We start from the raw sequence: 17,383 nt of genomic DNA, 5'->3' as shown, positions 1-17,383 counted from the left end.
CCCTGCTGTGCTGCTTGAACACGACAGCCACATGCTGCCTCTGCGTGGGGATGTGTATTGAGGTGCCAGTGCAAGTTCCTAGTGTGGAGAGTGTTTACCCTTCTCTGCAGCATGCCCTACATTCACTTGTCTTCTATTAATGCCAGAAGCTCTGTATGTAAGCAGGCTTCCCAGCAAAATGCTGCTGATAAGACAAGTTGCCTTTGTACATGTACTGTGTATATGGCAAGTCAGTCACTGTCCATGAACAAGCAGATCAAAACCATCCAGGCTGGGTTTGGAATGTATAACTAAAAAGCCTTTGCAGGTAAGGAAGGTGAAGGATTTTCAGGCATTGTAGGAAAAGCAGAATAGATGCCAATGATTTAATCTGTAACCCATCCAGGCCAGGAGAAGGTTAATGACGGTCAAATGTATTAGTGAGAGGAGCAAAGTGCTGATGTAACTGTAGGGTAACAAGCAACTTGGTAATACCCAAGAGCAGAGAACTGGGGGAGGGTGTGGGAGGGAAAGAAGAGGCTTCTGAGAAACACAGAATGAGAACTTTGATCCACTGGAGGAAGGAGAACCAGAAGGAAGACTTAAGTCAGTGACAGTAAGCAAGGAAAAACTGTCCTTAGCACAGAAATGGGAGAAGCGGGATAGGAGGACATTTGAACTGTGTGAACAGAGAAATAAGGAAGACCTTGGAGAGGTAGTGGGGAGAAAAATCATAGCAAGATCCACTCCTCACCTAAATACAAAGAGCAAGACAGGGAGAGCCAGAGTTACTTCTAGTGCTACAAGACTGGAAGATGAAGGATGATTAAGCTGTAAATAGCAGAAGGGTGCTTTACACACCAGCTGCCTTTGCAGTCCTGAAAGACACAAGGGATGCCTGAGATCACAAGCAGAGGTGGGGCTCTGCCCTTACAGATCAAATCTGCAGCCTCCTTCTTCTTCTCTATGTGGTGACTGTGAATAAAAAGTAAAACCTGATTCTCTCTCAGAGAACAGTCACACTAAAGATAACCCTCACAGAGAGAAAGGACAGACTTCTTCAGCTTTGGAGAGCATGATGCCCTGGGCTCTATTTCACAGACTGCTGCGTGGCTACAGAAGTTGTCAGAATTGAAGTGCTCATTGCCACACTGACTAACTCCCTAAGCTTCTTTGCCAGTACACTGACAAGAAATAGCATATCTCTCGGCAGAAGAATCACCTGGTCATGCTGTGGATGTTGTAGAAACCTCTCTTGTCTCTAGCTGTTGTTACGACAGGGCTTGTGAATGACAGCACCTGGTACCTAAGCCATAATGTACAACTAGCACGCAGAAAGGACATTTGGGACTCCCTTGTCAACACCTCACTTGGACTGAAGGGCATCAAGGCAGCTGGCAGTTCAAAAGAACAGGAAAACACATAGGGGTTACTAGGACTTCTCTGTAATACTAATTTTTAGGGGGGTATGTTGGGGAAACAGAACTGTTCCATTCTGCCAGCCTGTTCTTATTATATGTGCCTTCGAATGAGAACTTCTGGGAACGCACACAGTTCCCCTGATAGAGATGAAGAACTGGGGGGATGTCACTGGTAATGTTCCATACAGATAACATCTTGATCCAAGTAATTTGCATTGGAGAATTTTAAGCAAGTTAGATGAGATTATTTCTTGTCCAAGAATAATGTTTCCTAATAAGACTAAGGATAGCGAGATACCTAAAGGGCTGAAAGGAGTAACTTTGTGCCAGCGGAGACCGAAGTAAATTCTTGTCAGATACAGAAGTCTGGTAGATTTAACATGCTAGCCCATTAAAGACAGGTTTGTGAGGTGCATCTGATACACCCTGATAATATGTTAAGTCTGTTTGGTGAGGTTTCTCTGTTAACAGACTCTGTTTCTACCTCGCATCATGCCATGTGACATGCTGATTTTTAAATCAGAATTAGGATTAACACAACAAATACTAATTTGCTTGCAATATGTAGAATGATCTCATAAATAAACTAACTGGCAGATTCATGTACATAACATTTAGTAAGAAATCATAACTCAGTGGGGATGCCTCCAGGAAATTGGGTAACGCTTACAAGAAACGACTGAGAAACAGCGTAGGGATTGTGAGGAAACCCAACTGAAGTATATATACTTCCTGCAAGCTAAAAAGTCTAATATGATCTTGGAATGAGGAAAATATTAAGCGATAGTTTCTCTGGCTCTTCACAGGGGTGAAAACACCATCAGATGCTCTTTATAAATTGGGCTAACGTTAGAATAGAAAGTTAAAAATCAGAAGAGAAAAATTAGTAATGATTCATGATGGAGAAAAACATGGCTTATGAAGACATCTCTGATGAAAGGTATTTAACCAAGAGCTCAGGACACAATAAAATCTTGGTTTATAATTTCCAAACCTGGGACGTTTCTGATATTGTATCAGCTATGCAAGGACTAGAATTCCGCCGCTTGAGTTAGCAAGATCCTAGCTATTGACATAATGATTGTACAAACGATTGGCTCCATTATTACTGGCTCCCCAAATGTAATTTGCATGACGATCCAAATTAATCCCAATGGCTTCGTGGAAAAATTGTTTGTAATTTCCAGTTTCCTCAAGGAAATTCTACAGTGCTTTTTGGGCTGCACCACACTGGATGCAGTGGATCCAAGCAGCTTCTAGCAGTCTATCCCTAAATCCAACAGCCACCGGAGGTAAAGAGATGTTCTTTACTTTGCTAATGCTGATCCTGAGTTTGTTGCGATTCACATCTGTCTCTTCCCAAACTTCCCCCTCATTGAACGCAGTGTTTGGAGCCTGACCAAGACCTTCTGCTGGCCGGCCTGACAGGATGGGAGGAGCATTCTCTTGATCACTCAGATGTTCACCCTGCAGGACATCCTCAGTGTTCTCACGTAGCAAGTCCCCAGGCACCGGAGTGACATTAACCACCCTGTGGTAGAGACAAGAAGTAAGATTATTTGTACTTAATGAAGGAGGCCCACCACTCTGCCCAAAGAAATTCCTCAGCAGCTTTTAGGGTGGAAATAACACGCAGGCCAGCATCATCACAGAAAAGACAACCTGAAACAGAACAGGAGGATTCCACCTAACATACAGCCACAAGTGGGATGGATCAGTGAAAGCATCTTGAGACCCTTTATATGCAGGCTAAAAACTTCATATATGCCAATTACACAGGATTTAGCTTAGAAGAAACTTCCCCTCTTTGCATGAGTAAATGAGGCTTAAAAGGCCTTATAGCTTTTATTTTCTAAAATATTAAGCTTTTATCTTCTATAATACTACTAAGGATTATCATTATTCCTTAATGTCAGCCCCCTCAAAAGCACCAAGACAGATCAGTGAACTAAGCCTTATCAACTTTTGTTTGGACTCATCTCCATCTCTGAGCACCAAGCTCTGTGTACCTTTGCAGCAGCACATGAAACACTCTGTAGAGGTCGATGAGCTGTGTCAAGGTGTGATGAGTGCATGCATTCTGCTGGATTCAGCTCACTATCAACCATAAACCCACCCCACAGCAAGGCAACAATTGCCTCACAGGGAGCACTCTCCCAGAAGCTCCAGCCATGTATGCCATATAACATGCAAAATATACAAGCATATGTCTGGCCAAAGACCTTCAGACATCCCTTAATGTGACTCCAACCAATACCCTCAACCCCAGTAGGAAACCTGTTTTCAGGACAGCAAGGGTCTGAAACTGGGTTCTACCACATACATGTCAGTATACATGAAGTCAAAACAACTAGTGGCTGCCACGCAGCTCAAACTTCCCAGGATCATAGAGGCCTTGAAACATTTCAAAAACCAAGCTGATACTGAGCTTATCATTGAGGATGTCAATAGTCTGACTTGTGCAACTGCAACACTCACCCAAACATGGCTGCTGTTTGCCTGGTGTTTTGCTGCGGTGGAGTAGAGGTGCTAGTGGACAACAAGACATCTGTACCAGCCTTCTCCCAGTCAAAGGCTTCATTTTCAGTGATACCTCTTTCTTTCATGCTGTTCTCGAAAACGGACATGATTAGCTGGAATAAATTTACAAAACAGACAATTTATGTGAAGCAGTTGAGGGTGGCTCTCAAAAAATCTGAAGTATGAGCATAAGGACCAGGTACAGCTTATAATCTCCATCTTGCCTATGGAAGGTACCAAGAAATGAAAGCAAATGTCATAAAGATGAGTGGAGGGCCATGAAGATGCTCTGAGGGCTGGAGCACTTCTGCTCTGGAGACAGGCTGAGAGAGCTGGGCTGGTTCAGCCTGCAGAAGAGAAGGCTCCAGGAACACCTTAGAGCAGCTTCCAGTGCCTAAAGGGGCCAACAAGAAATCTGGAGAGGGGTTTCTGACAAGGGCCTGTAGGGACAGGACAAGGGGGAATGACTTTAACCTGACAGAGGGGAGATTGAGATGAGACATTAGGAAGAAATTCTTCCCTGTGAGGGTGGTGAGGCCCTGGCACAGGGTGCCCAGAGAAGCTGTGGCTGCGCCATCCCCGGCAGTGTTCAAGGCCAGGTTGGACTGGGCATGGAGCAACCTGCTCTAGTGGAAGGCGTCCCTGCCTGTGGCAGGGGGTTGAAACTGGGTGAGTTTTAAGGTCCCTTCCAACACAAACCAGTCTGGGATTTATTGATTCTATGACCGTTGAGCTGGTCGCATAGGCTCTTTGCATTTGGCAAGCTGTGCTAAAATTCTGTTACATTTAGAGTATCTCAAGACTTTTGTGTTTTAATGAAAGTCAAAAGTACTCTGGTGCTTTCTGGTCTGGAGTATGGGATTATTCTGGACAGGCTGGTGGAAAGAGAAGAAAAAAACTTTTGAGCTGTTGAGGAACTATACTGTCCAATCTTTTGCTCCTGGTCCTAGGAAAGATATTCCTCAGACAGATATAAACACGTGCATGGAAACGTTAGAAAATCCAAATGCCAATCCACAGTGCCACATATCACAGTGGTAACAAACGAAAGTTCCTACCTGATAGTCTGGCTTGGTGAAGTAGTCTAGGCTTGCAATATGATCCAGAAAAAGGTGGAACTCTGAAGGCATGTGTTTTAGCAGCATTCGGTGTTCATACTTTTCTTTTATCATGCCAACCTGCTCCTGGAAAAAAGATATCTCAGAGTCAAAATCTCTTCTATTGCTTCATATTCATACAGTCTTATCATTCCTGGAACACTGCCTGTTCTTAGACTGAGCACTGTGTCTACACATCTCTCCTGTTATTTGTCAGCCTTTCCACTTTTATCGTTTGCTTTTTGAGAACAGTCAAAGTTACCTGACCAAATGGGATTAACAACATGTGTAAGAAAGTACTTAGCTACTCCAAGTAAGACAAGCTCTACACTGTGCATCAGAACACACAAAAGCAGGTTAGCATCCTGCAGTGGTATCTGATGAAAAGCAGGCTCTGGCTTTCCTTTAGCAAAAAGCTGCACTTAGCTGCAAGAGGAATGATAAAGAGTCATGATAATAAACATGTAGCAGCCTATCATAAGCACAGAGGTGAGGTTTCCTACCTTATCTTTGATCTTCCTCCATGGAAGCTGACCAACTGCGAACTCCACCAACATGTAAAAGAGGGACCACAGATCATCATGTCTACCCATCTCCTGGAGAAGAGAGAGATGAAGACTGAGGAGCAAAGTTCCCTGCTGCTCAGGAGTCCGGTTGTGCTCGCCAGATGAGCTACCTCATTTTAAAAAGCAGGAAGAGAAGTCATACTTCCCATTCAGTGATTAAAAAAGCCAGATTAAAGACTAAAGATGCAAACCCAAGCATTTATTAAACTTGGCAATGTCAATAAAATCACCTGAATAACCTCATTTGTTTGTTGTGAAAAGTTTTTTATCTATGCAGCAAAGCCCAAGTTTTCCACAGGACTCTCCCTCACTGAGTGTACAACAGGGAATATTTATTAATGGGATGTGAAATAACCCAGATTAAGGAAAACAAACCCCAAACCAACAAAACCCCAAACTGTGTAGAAAGTCTTCAGCAAATGGGAAATTGAAACACAGGGATTAAGGCTGAAATCGTCAAAGTACATGAAGTGATTTTTGGTGCGCAACATCCTATGTCTAGAATGTGATTTCTCAGAATAGCATGCATTATACAGCCATTTTTGTGTCTAAATATACCTTCAGCTGATGCCAGCTACAGCTGCCACTATTCAGCTCTTCCAAAAATGGTACCTCAAGTTTCTCACTGTCTCTCAGGAAACAAAATGAATTCATGATGGCGTTCAACTGCCCTCCACACATCACACTTTCTATGTTCTGCAGCCAAGAACTTCTTTCCCTAAAAAAACTTGAAACCTTCTCCTGTATCACAGGTCATCCTATAGAGTCATCCCAAATGAGGCTGGAAACCTGAGGTAAGTCAGGAAGGCCGAGTTTCCATCTTGCAAGCACTTAGCTACAGAACCAGAGAACTTCCTGTTTATTGTCTACACAGAAATATAAACTGAACAAACAGGATGAGTAAGTGTTTTGAGAAGAATGTTGAATGAGACTTCTGGAAGTGTTTAGAATTAAACAGGCCAGACACTGGGTAAATAGTGGATATTTTCAGGGAAATATAAATCTAGCTTTCACTATGTGGCCCTTCACCTGATGGCATGATGTTAATGTTACGTATTCCAGGTGGAGAACGGATCTGGGGACCTGGCACCTGGTAATTCACAGCCAAGTTCTGCTAGAAACTAGCAGAAAGCAGCCGGGCACTTAACCTGGCTTCTGCTTTAGTGCGGTTTGTTTTTTTTTCCCCTTGAAGTGTCTGATAATGCAATTATTCAGGCTGCTATCTAGAGAGGATCCAATAACTGAATCGTAACGTTGATTTTACAGCCAACAGCCTTGACCACCTCATGGAAATCATCCGATATACTAAATTCTGTAAAAGGAACAAACCAGAACTCGCACCTCTTACTCCTCTGCTCCTGAAAACAGGTTTCTGAGGAGAAACAGCTTTGCTGTTAGCTCCTTATAACCCCAAATACTCACTCGGTTTTTGTGTGCGTTCACCGAGGCGTAGCGGACCGTTCCTCGAAAACCAGCGACGTTGCGGGGCTGAAGGAGACGAGAAACATCTCAGGGACAGAGCAGATTACTAACCCCCCTGTGCAGCTAATTCCTGAGAACTCCTCCTCTATACTGCTATTTCATATGCACCCAAGGAATAAAAAGCTCCTACTTGCCTCCATCTGCTCTAGCAGCCAGCATTCTCCAATTGTGCGTTTCTAGAAAGGCTGATTTTACAGAGAGGGCAAGGTGGTGACAGTGATAGATTAGAACAGTAAGAGCCTAGGCACAGAGCTAAGAACATGATCTGAGATTGTATTTTCCTTTTTAAATTCCAGATTAAGGGAAAAGCGGATAAAAGAAGTGCAAGTGCAAAACGGAGTTGGGAATAACATGAGCTGAGCAAAGTCTGAGGGCAGCCTGGTTGGGACAGGAACAAGGATCCCTACTCTGACACAGAGCCATAGGCATTTGATGGCACTGCTGTCAAGATCCTCTGTGAGACTCAAATCAAGAACCTCCAACTTTCAGAGTTCTTCCCTGTATATTCTAAACCAGGTATCTATTTTTGCTTTGTCTGACTCTCCTGTTCCTTCCATTCTCAGCTTGATATAGCAGCCTTGGGAAGAAGGCAGTGCTTCTGCGACTGTTCCTCTGTGCTGGAGGCTTTCTCTGTTCTGGGGGCTGAGTAACACTTCCAACTCTTTCCATTGCTGCTTCCACAAGAACATCATACCATATGAGTTCCTTTACTGAAGATGTCATTGTTCTGAAAAAAAATATGCTTTTTAAATAAAGACATCCACAAAATCCTTCCATCTTAGCTAAGAAGCACCAGCGTTAACAGCAGTGCTTTCAAAATTCATGTGGCAAAACTGGGGTCAGGCCCAGCCACCACTGGGCTAAGCATGGGCAAAGAACTAAAGGGACTCATAATAAAGATCCTACTCTAGCAAGAATCTGAGCACATTAGTAACTACCCTAACTAGGTAACTTGTCCCACTTGGGTCAGTTGGTCCATGTCTGTTCTTTTATCTGTGCCTATGCTTCCAGAACTAAGCCTAAAGCTCTGCAGTTTTATTCTAAGGCACCCTTCTATCAGTTTAAATACATACAATTCAGTCACTTCAGCTGCATACAGGCAAGTTGCTCTTTCAGTACTCTCAGAAAAAAGAAAATGGTTTTTAAGCAAGTTCACCATACCATGCTACTAGCACACTCCTGAATGGCGCATAATGCAGCTCTCTGTAGTGACTCCAAGCAAAAAAGAATTACATCTGTTTTACAGCTCCTTTATGCTAACCAAACACTCCATGAGGAGAACCCATATGCATACCCCATGCACTTAATGCAGCCTTTAATCTTGCAGTACTCCAGCTTGAACTATAAGCTACTTATTCAGCAGCAGGTAATAGTCAAGATATTCTATTCATGATCCATGAACCTCATCCCTCCTGGAGCACATATTTAGGATTCCTACTGACAAATGACTGTGATTTCACTGATGTGAGCTCCTGAAAAGCAGAATGCTGGCCAGTGGAGTACATCTGTTAGAGTCGGCATCACTGTAAATGTCCTCTACATATTCAAAAGCAAGAGGACATTCCTCTTTCCCATTACAAGCAGAAGACAGTGTGTTTGGATACTTTCCATGGGCCACGAGTGTATTATGAGCAATTCTAATATGTAACCCCTGACGCTTTCAGAACAAACATTGTTCAGTGTTTGCAGTCCATGGGAGTTTGCCTTTCATGTTCTTTCCCTATTTCAGGGTCTTCGGTTATCAGCTGTGTATATCCTGAGGCCAGTACCACATGTGCTGGTTTCAGCACGGTTGGCAATGTCTCTGAAAACCTTTTTAGATCAATACTCACTATTTCTGGCAGACAGGCTATCTCTACAGTCTTTAATTAGATCTATTCTGAAACCAACTCTAAGCAGCTTGCAAATGTATTCCCCTCCTCTTTTAGAAGCAAGCCAGAAGCCCAGCCATCTTTTAACTGAGCATGTCCCACAGCCAACACAGGACACTTCACCAAGCCAGTCCTGCAGCTGAGGATAAGGGGCTCTCCCCAGTCTTCTCTCGTAGGGTACCTCACTGCAGCTGAGCAAGACTATGCAATTTATCTGACAGGACGTTTAGAGCTTTCAATAAACCAGGCAGATGCTGTGTGAACAGCATCTTCTCATAAAGGTTTCACCTCTTTTAACCATATCTGACTGCCCAGGCAGTCACAAGGCAGTCAGTCATGCTTGCTGACTGTGTCACTGATCATGGCAATCAAATATTTCCATGGCTATGGAGATACTTTGTTTTCCATCCAAACAAACAGCTCCTGTCTGAGCTTCTATTGTAGGACATGATGCCTACCCAACTGTTATTGACTTCTTTTCTGAACTCATCAACATTAATTTTCCAGATGATTTCTTTACATGCTTCATTTCTTCCAGTTAATAAATTTCATGCCACCACTGCATTGTCCAGCAATGGAAAAAGAGCCTAGATAAAGCATCCTTGCTGTCCAGATCAGTCCACATTTGACACAGAACTGAAAGTGCAGAAGTTAGGAACTTCAGAGTATGGAATAATATTTAACCCAACCTATTTGAATCCCTCAGATTGTAAGAAAGTAATAAACTGAAATACAACTTAAAACCATACAGGATTTTTCTTTCATTTTTCCACATCAGTACTGCCATCAAAACCGGTACTTGGGGTAAAGTGCATCTAATCCTGCATTCAGATTGTGTGCAGCACAAAGCTAAAGTAATTTATTATACAGTGCTGTTAGGAAGATGATCAAGATATGAAGTATATTGCACTGTTAGAAGCTTGGTTTAAAATGAGTTTTAGCTTGGGAGAATGTGTTAGATCACTACCACAGAGCAAGAATTACACTCTGCGTTTCTTTTAGTACATTAGCAATAAACGCTACCTCACAGACAAAGGCAGAATTAGGTAATAAAATCCTATAGGAAGTAGATGCATTGTTCCAAACTGTGCCCTTTGGCACTCATCAGCTTTTCATCATTCTCCACTCATGATCATCTGTATTTTAAGTGTCAACCCTTACGATTCATGGGAAATGTCTTTCCAAGATATGCTCCCTTTATGCCAGGAGTGCTCATATTTCCTCATTAATCTGAATCTTTCCTCATCTCTCAGTGTTTCCTAGATTGGTATTTTGGATGTCCCAGTTTCCAGCTTAAAAACTTATGCTTGGATGTCAGTATTTTCCTCCTGCTGTTTCTTATGCCTGTGGTATTTATCCTCATGGAATGTATCTGCTGGTTCTCCCCCAACGTCTGGAAGCCTGAGGTACAAACACCCCATGAGATCCACCACCTTTGCCACTGGCAGGCCTGCTGTCATCTAAGGTTACTGACCCACCTCTCCAGGAAACAGGGAAAGGATTTCCAGCAGTAAGAAAATGAGAAGAGAGCGCAGATCGAAGAGAAGGTGGTAACGGGAGAGAGGAAATGCCACAGATCATGGTGAGCGTTTGGAGATACATCTTGGATTGAAATGACCCATTGGAAAAATTGTGATAAGAAGGAAAAGTGAAAGGAAGCTTTAACTGCACTAAGAGAAAGTTATCTCTGTGACTTCTAGCAATCTTCTGCTTCCACCAGGCTCATGGAGGAGACGCAGGGATATGCATTTCCACCTCTTCTGTGAAGGCAAATTCTGCACCTCTTAAATGCGTTTTACACTAATTTAAACAGCAGCACTTTTAGTGTTTTATCCCAACGGGGAGTCAGAAAGGACTTAGAGGAAGCTGGAGCCAAAACTGTAAGAGGACAGAACTCCCCTCCCCTGGCCTCTGCAACAACAGAAGTGACAAAACCACAGTCCCTGGGCACCACCCAAATGCCTGCCAGCCCCTCAGGCAGCATCCCAAGTGTTCTATGCCTCTGCAGCACATTTAGGTGGCTGTCACGATCCTGCTGAAAGACAAACATATCATGAGGGGAAAAAAGAAAACCAGGTGTCATTCGGACTTTGGTATATAACAAAAGCACAAAACAAAATGAAAACCCAGAAGCATGGTGATGGCTCACTCACAACTCATAGCAGAGATGGTTACGAGCAGCGGATGGGAAGCCAACGCATCAAACACAGCCTCAAAAGAAGAGCCCAAAAGAACTGTAAAACAGAGAGAAACCCAAAGAAAAACATGATAAAAAACAACAAAATGAGAAAAAAATTAAACAGAAATGAATTAAAAAACGATTCAATATTGTATCCCTCCAGAAACCTGGGTCTCCTGTGTAGCTGTTGCCATCTCCCAGCATCCTCCCCAGGGCTGTTGGTCCATGCTGAATTTAGCTTCATCTAGATCCCAGGCTTTGGGTGAGCCTGTGGTGTGTGAGTGTTGTCAAGTGGTGAAAGGGGTCCCTCTAGAGACGATTTCCCCCTGCTCACAGATCACACCTAACAGTATAAAAACCCCAAGCTGAGAGGAGATGCATACATCCTAACCACACACCAGTTGTATGATCCTACTGTGATTTCCCTTCCTAAAGTTATCTGGGGGCAACAAGAAATCTGGAGACGGGCTTCTGACAAGGGCCTGTAGGGACAGGACAAGGGGGAATGGCTTTAACCTGACAGAGGGGAGATTGAGATGAGACATTAGGGAGAAATTCTTCCCTGTGAGGGTGCTGAGGCCCTGGCACAGGGTGCCCAGAGAAGCTGTGGCTGCCCCATCCCTGGCAGCGTTCAAGGCCACATTGGACAGGGCTTGGAGCAACCTGCTCTAGTGGAAGGTGTCCCTGCTGGTGGCAGGGGGTTGGAACTGGATGAACTTTAAGGTCCCTTCCAACCCAAACCAATCTGATTCTATGATTATATGGCAGTTTGAAAGAGAGCAGAATGAAAGTCAGTGCCGCTTTTAGGCCACATGAGCAGTCACTGTATCTTAAGATGTAAACTGCACAGTGTGAAAACATGAGGGCCACACTGATCAGAGGCAAGAGCTAGTATTATGTATTATACAGCCTTAAAACTCAATTCAGTAAACTGAGGAAAGATCTCAGCTGGGAGACACAGATACCAACAGAAACCAACCAATCTGGAGCAATCAGCTCAGTGGTGTTTCTTCTGAGTCTTACTATTCCTCTTCCCTAAAAATGAGCAAGTTCCAGGAACTCTGTAGATTTTGCACTGACTTCAGTTCTGAGACAGTCTCCTACTATTCTTTTCAAAGCAAAAGACCTGAAGGAGATGAGTTAAAATGACACCTTCCCTTCTTTACTTCAGGAGAATCAAAATTACCAATGGATTTTATCATCAGAAGAGACCAGGGTAATAATTTTGTGTTTCCAGACAGCAAACACGAACCACCTCATCATGCAATGCCTGCTCCAGAACCTGCACTGGAGATGAGGATGCCTTTCTCACATTAGAAACATGGCTAATAATGAGCATTTTTCCTTACTAAAAGGCTTATTCCAGCTGTAACCCTATTATTCAATTATTATCCAATTTTTAACAAGAGCATTTTGGCCGCAGAGCTGCACTTGTTTCTTACAGGCATGGTCCCACTGGGGAACATACAGTACTGAATGTCTCTACGGAAAGCATGGCGAATGCTGAATAAGGAAGAGAAGTTCCTCATGAGCTGTATCACAGAGCTGAGGGACCACTGAAATTGAAGTATTTTGGACTGTTGTAAAGTGTTAATCACATTTCTTTGGGGATTTACAGCTCATAATGCTTTCCCGGAGTCAGGTGAAGAAGATGACCCTTTTCTAGTAACAGCAAGACAAGAGAGAGTTGTGGCAACCACCAGGATGCAGCAGAGCTAAGTTCAAATCTCTCCACCCCTCGCACAGAAATGAAAACCACACCACCCTCCTTCTAGAGCACAACCTCACCCCTACACCACAAGGTGCTTTGAGATGCAAGTCTAAGAGCATCCCTGCTGGCACGGACCCCTTTTGCACAGAATAATTGAGTATTTATTCAAAAGAGAGAGAAACATAGGCACTCTGCAACCTGGCAGCAAATACACTTACCTGACTGAGGGGAGACCTAACCTGCAATCCAATTCAACATTCACTTGCCCAGCGGGTGAAGTCCCTGTTCCCTTACCACCAGACATAATAATAGTTTCCTGTTCCTTTGTCTGCAGTCCCATGGGAAAAATAATCAACGCTTCAAGTGCAACAGCACTGACCAGAAGGAATGATACATCCAGATAGATCCCCCCTGCAGCTTGGCAGCAAAAGCACTTGGAAATGGAAAATGCGTTCACAGTTCCCTGCAGGTATATATGGGATTTGAGCCTGAGATTTCCTTCTGTTTCCCTCACCCCTACAGCACAAGAGCTCTAATCAGAGACCTGCTACATAAAATCAAACCACCAACAACCTGATGTGGATGATCGGAGGTCACCCTCACTGAACCAGGGGAGGAAAAGTAGAGAAACAACTAGTTGTAACAAGATACAAGAGTCCCTGCTTGCTAAGAGATTTCAAAACCCATCAGCTAGCCTGCTTTACATACATTTAATGTCAACTGCACTGCCTTTCTGTAGTTGCGGTGTTTTAAACTGGAACATGAACTCCCTTCTCAAGTCCAAATTTGCTGCACCAACAATAAAAGTAACAGCAAGAACCTTTATGTAATTTCCACAATCTGTTTTATAACTGACCCATTCCCACAGAAATGGCATTTCTGTAAATATATTAAATGTGAGATATTTTTAAAGACAAAGGTCCATTTTGTTCCCTTTCCCCATCTCTGCTAAACCTATGTGACTGCTGTGTTTTCAGCCTTTTCTTCAATTACCTTTTAACTATATGAAGCCCAGGACAAAAATGATCTCTTCTTAAGCAGAGTACTATAGCTCCACAGATCCATTTATATGACTGCAAAATGATCATCTCCAACATAACTTTACAGCTTTACATATATTTCAAGTACTAAGCAAGTGTAAAAGCTTCTGGGCTTCTATGTTTGAACATTTGGGTTCTTACGATACAGGAGTTCATATCCTTTATGTTATTTTACAGCTCGTTTTCCACTGGGGGGAAAACTACTTCGTAGAGAAACGTATCACATATCACACTCTCCTCTTCTAATACCTTGTTCACTGCAGCAAGGTTTATTTTTAACACAAGGCATATATTGTGGAAAAGAAATACCTTTTTCTCAGTTAGCTGACACATTTCTGCAGCCTTCATCACGCTCGTCTGAACAGGCTATGCCCTGTCCTGCCTACAGCATCTTCCTTCTGCTCCCTGACTCACAGAGCCGCCCTCACAGCTGAGCGGTGCCTTCAGCACAGCGCTGCAAAGTGCTGCACTGCAGTTGGAGCCACGAGGAGATCAAGAGCTGATCAATGGGCTGCAGCTGACTAAGCGAAAAAGATGCTGGCTGAGCAGAACAGCCCAGTGTCAGCTCCTGCAACAGGAGAGAGGCTCCAGGAAAAACATGGCTTCGCCTCTGTTTCCAAATAAATAATCAAGACCAAGCTGCTAAATGCTGGACCATTTTCAATTGCTATTTGTGGAGCCACAGGGAACATGTCTCTGAAAGCAGGGTGTCGCAGGCAGAGGGAAAGAATAAAGCTGTCTGTACTGCATGTTCAGGACACAACTGGCAGGCCTGAATAAAGACCGGTAATGATCAAGGAGTTATGGTCCCAAACCTGCCCTACATTACCATGGTCCAGGTGTTCCTGCCCATAGCAGGGGATTGGAACTGGATGAGCTTTAAAGTCCCTTCCAACCCAAACCAGTCTGGGATTCTATGGCTCTTCATGGATAAAGAAACTGAAAGAGAATGGAGACATAAGACTGCCTACTGGCTTGAAATACTCTTTGGTGAAATAAATGATAAAGTTCCTTAAATAATAATAATTAAAAAAATGAAACAAAGGAACTGAATTCAGTATTTTTTGTTATTTTTTTATTATTGCTCCCACCCCTCTGGGGATCCTTTTGTCTTTTTTCAAGACAAGATTATGTGTTACTAGTTCTTCCACAAGACTCATCTGTGGCAAGCAAGCAACCAGCATTAAGACCAACCTTCTCAGAGCCCTGCATCCTAACCAAACCCCACCTCACCCACACCAACCCAGGCAGGACACAGCCTGCAAGATACACAGAAGTCTTTTGCCCTGAAATACATCAAGGCTGGATGGAGTGCTTTTCCAAAACCAGGGCCTGGGAGTATTGTCTAAGGATGTAGCAAAATAAAAGCAAAGTAATTTTACTGGGAGAAAAGAAGAAAAAAAAGAGGATCCAAAAGAAGAGACATCTATAACAACTGGCTTCTTTCATTGTCAAGACAAAACACTGATCAAACAACAGGACTTGAAATACACATGTACTCATTGCTTCACTGAAGCAATGTAGAAATTTTGCAGAAACACTGTTTCAACCCATAGTGGGCTAGAATTCTAACTGCAGAAAGAGGAAAGGAGTGGGGCTGCATTTTGCAAAGGGCAGTGTGGAGGAGGGTTATCCTTAAACTCAACAGCATGAACAAGGAAGACCGGTAGTACATGGTGTGTTTCTCCTTAAGATGTAAACACAAGCTTTGGAGCTGCTCCCATCTACAGCTAAAAAGAAAAGGCTTTTAATGTCCAACTGAAAAGATGGGGGGGGGGGGAGATAAAAAGAAAAAAAGACACAGAACCTGTTCACTGATCTTTGCTTTCTTCCCCCTCCCCAGTCATATCCTGTGCTACAGAATCTCTGAATTTAGCTCTCACATTGTCCATGTTTTCCAGAACAACAGTTATCTTGCAGATGGAAAAGATGCGCAGACCCCAAAGGTACAGGCTTAGGATGATAAACACAGAGATTGCTTTTAGCCCTCCCTGCTTGAGCTGCGTTCCAAAATCAATCTAGGAATGCTCTAAATGATACCTAGAGCACCTGAAGCTTAATGTATCCTTATGGGTGACCCCACATAACACAGTGCTGATAAAGATAACACCACATGTCATGTGCTGCAATTATGCCCTCTGCCCTTACCTCCCCTCCAAGCAGGCACACTGAAATCCGCCTGCTAAGAAATCTTGTCAGGGAGCAATGTACACAAAACCAAAGCCAGGGAAGGCTGGAAAAGCATTACAGGTTGCAGTTCACAGTGAGCTCAGCCTCAGAGACCAAGTCAGCCTCTAACTTCCAGCATTTTTATTTTGTCATAAAAAGCTTTAAGAACACACCAACCTTGTTCCCCAGATCACAAAGGACTCAACTAGAGCAGTCCTCTGGCAATACAAAAGTTACACGGCCAGCACTGGGCTCACCCTCTTTGCTTGGCCATTATGTACTCAAGAAGTATTGCAAGCCTGTGGAAAACATTATTATCTTATTTGAAAAGAAAAAAACAAAGCCAAATGCCTTGTAAGACAACACCAAGCATCCCCTTCTTAGATTCTCAACTCAGCTGAAGGTATGTGCTGCATCTCACCTTGCAGAAAATGCAGTCAAATAGAATGACTGAGCAGAACCACCACAAACCAAACACAATCCCAAAGCTTTCCACGCCTAAGCAGCTGCAGAAGTGGAAAAAAATTACTTCAAATATACTTACTGGCCGGACTTCACCAGTGGTGTTGGTATACTGACGGGCCAGACCAAAGTCTAACATGTAGCACTTCCTGTACGTTGAAGGCAAGCGGCCCATGGCAAAATTGGACTAGATAAAGAAAGAAAACCAAATCAGTTTAATACCAGAAATCCGAGTAAGAGTGACCATTTAATAACAAAACTTTGTCACATAGCCCCACATGCCTCTGGTGGAAACACAAGTCAAAGAGAAGAATTTCAAGATGCATCTTAAACTCCTGATTAGCCAATCGCTGCCATGTTAAGAGGTTAACTTTGCAAACAAATGACTGTGGAGTTTCAAAGTAACTAAATTTCACATTAGCTTAACTAAATTTCAGCTGCTACAAGAAAAAGTGAGAGCTCCATCGCATGAATACCAGGCTGGAGTTACTGCAGACAAATACTTCTGATCATTCAGCTGCCAGCATGCTTTATGCTGCCATAACCCCCAGAATCTCCATCCACTATACTGCATTACCTCAACTGATCTAAATGTTCAGACAACTAAAAATCACTTGGTTTGGTTCTTAGTAAATAAACTAAGAAGCAAATAGAGCAGCTCTTTTTTAACTCCCCATCTTAAACATATCTTTTACCATAAAGGATTTGTGGGCAGTTACATTAATGACTGACTTTCACCTGAATCTGACCAGCCAAACCCATCTGATTTTAAAAGCAGCAAATGATTTTGCTGGAAGGAGGGTGGTCTTAGGGAACAACAAGTGTTGAAGTCAAATAGTGAAGAGCTGGAAGAAGACTGGCTCCTACAATGTGAGTTGGAATTACT

At 43.2% G+C, this 17,383-nt stretch overlaps 1 protein-coding gene across 12 annotated transcripts in view; it reads right to left on the bottom strand.

Annotated features, from left to right (window-relative positions):
- The window catches only part of TTBK1 (tau tubulin kinase 1), a 77,106-nt gene that overhangs the window by 31,627 nt on the left and 28,096 nt on the right, over window positions 1-17,383 (bottom strand). For 11 of the 12 annotated variants that reach the window (XM_061475149.1, XM_061475146.1, XM_061475137.1 and 8 more), the window contains 6 exons: window positions 16,580-16,684; window positions 7,006-7,071; window positions 5,521-5,613; window positions 4,979-5,104; window positions 3,879-4,033; window positions 2,712-2,931 (listed from right to left, as the gene is read on the bottom strand). In XM_061475149.1, coding sequence (XP_061331133.1) covers window positions 2,712-2,931; window positions 3,879-4,033; window positions 4,979-5,104; window positions 5,521-5,613; window positions 7,006-7,071; window positions 16,580-16,684 — 765 coding nt within the window. Of the gene's footprint in view, window positions 1-2,711; window positions 2,932-3,878; window positions 4,034-4,978; window positions 5,105-5,520; window positions 5,614-7,005; window positions 7,072-11,089; window positions 11,159-16,579; window positions 16,685-17,383 lie in introns of those variants that run through there. The other variant, XM_061475150.1, reaches the window with a different exon arrangement.

The sequence above is a fragment of the Pezoporus flaviventris genome, unplaced genomic scaffold (genome assembly GCF_033815535.1).
Source record: "Pezoporus flaviventris isolate CSIRO_AGI_PZ_B2104156 unplaced genomic scaffold, CSIRO_AGI_Pfla_v1 ptg000083l, whole genome shotgun sequence".
Taxonomy (NCBI): Eukaryota; Metazoa; Chordata; class Aves; order Psittaciformes; family Psittacidae; genus Pezoporus; species Pezoporus flaviventris.
Note: the sequence above shows the minus strand (reverse complement) of the source record. Positions and strands in the feature narration are given on the sequence as shown.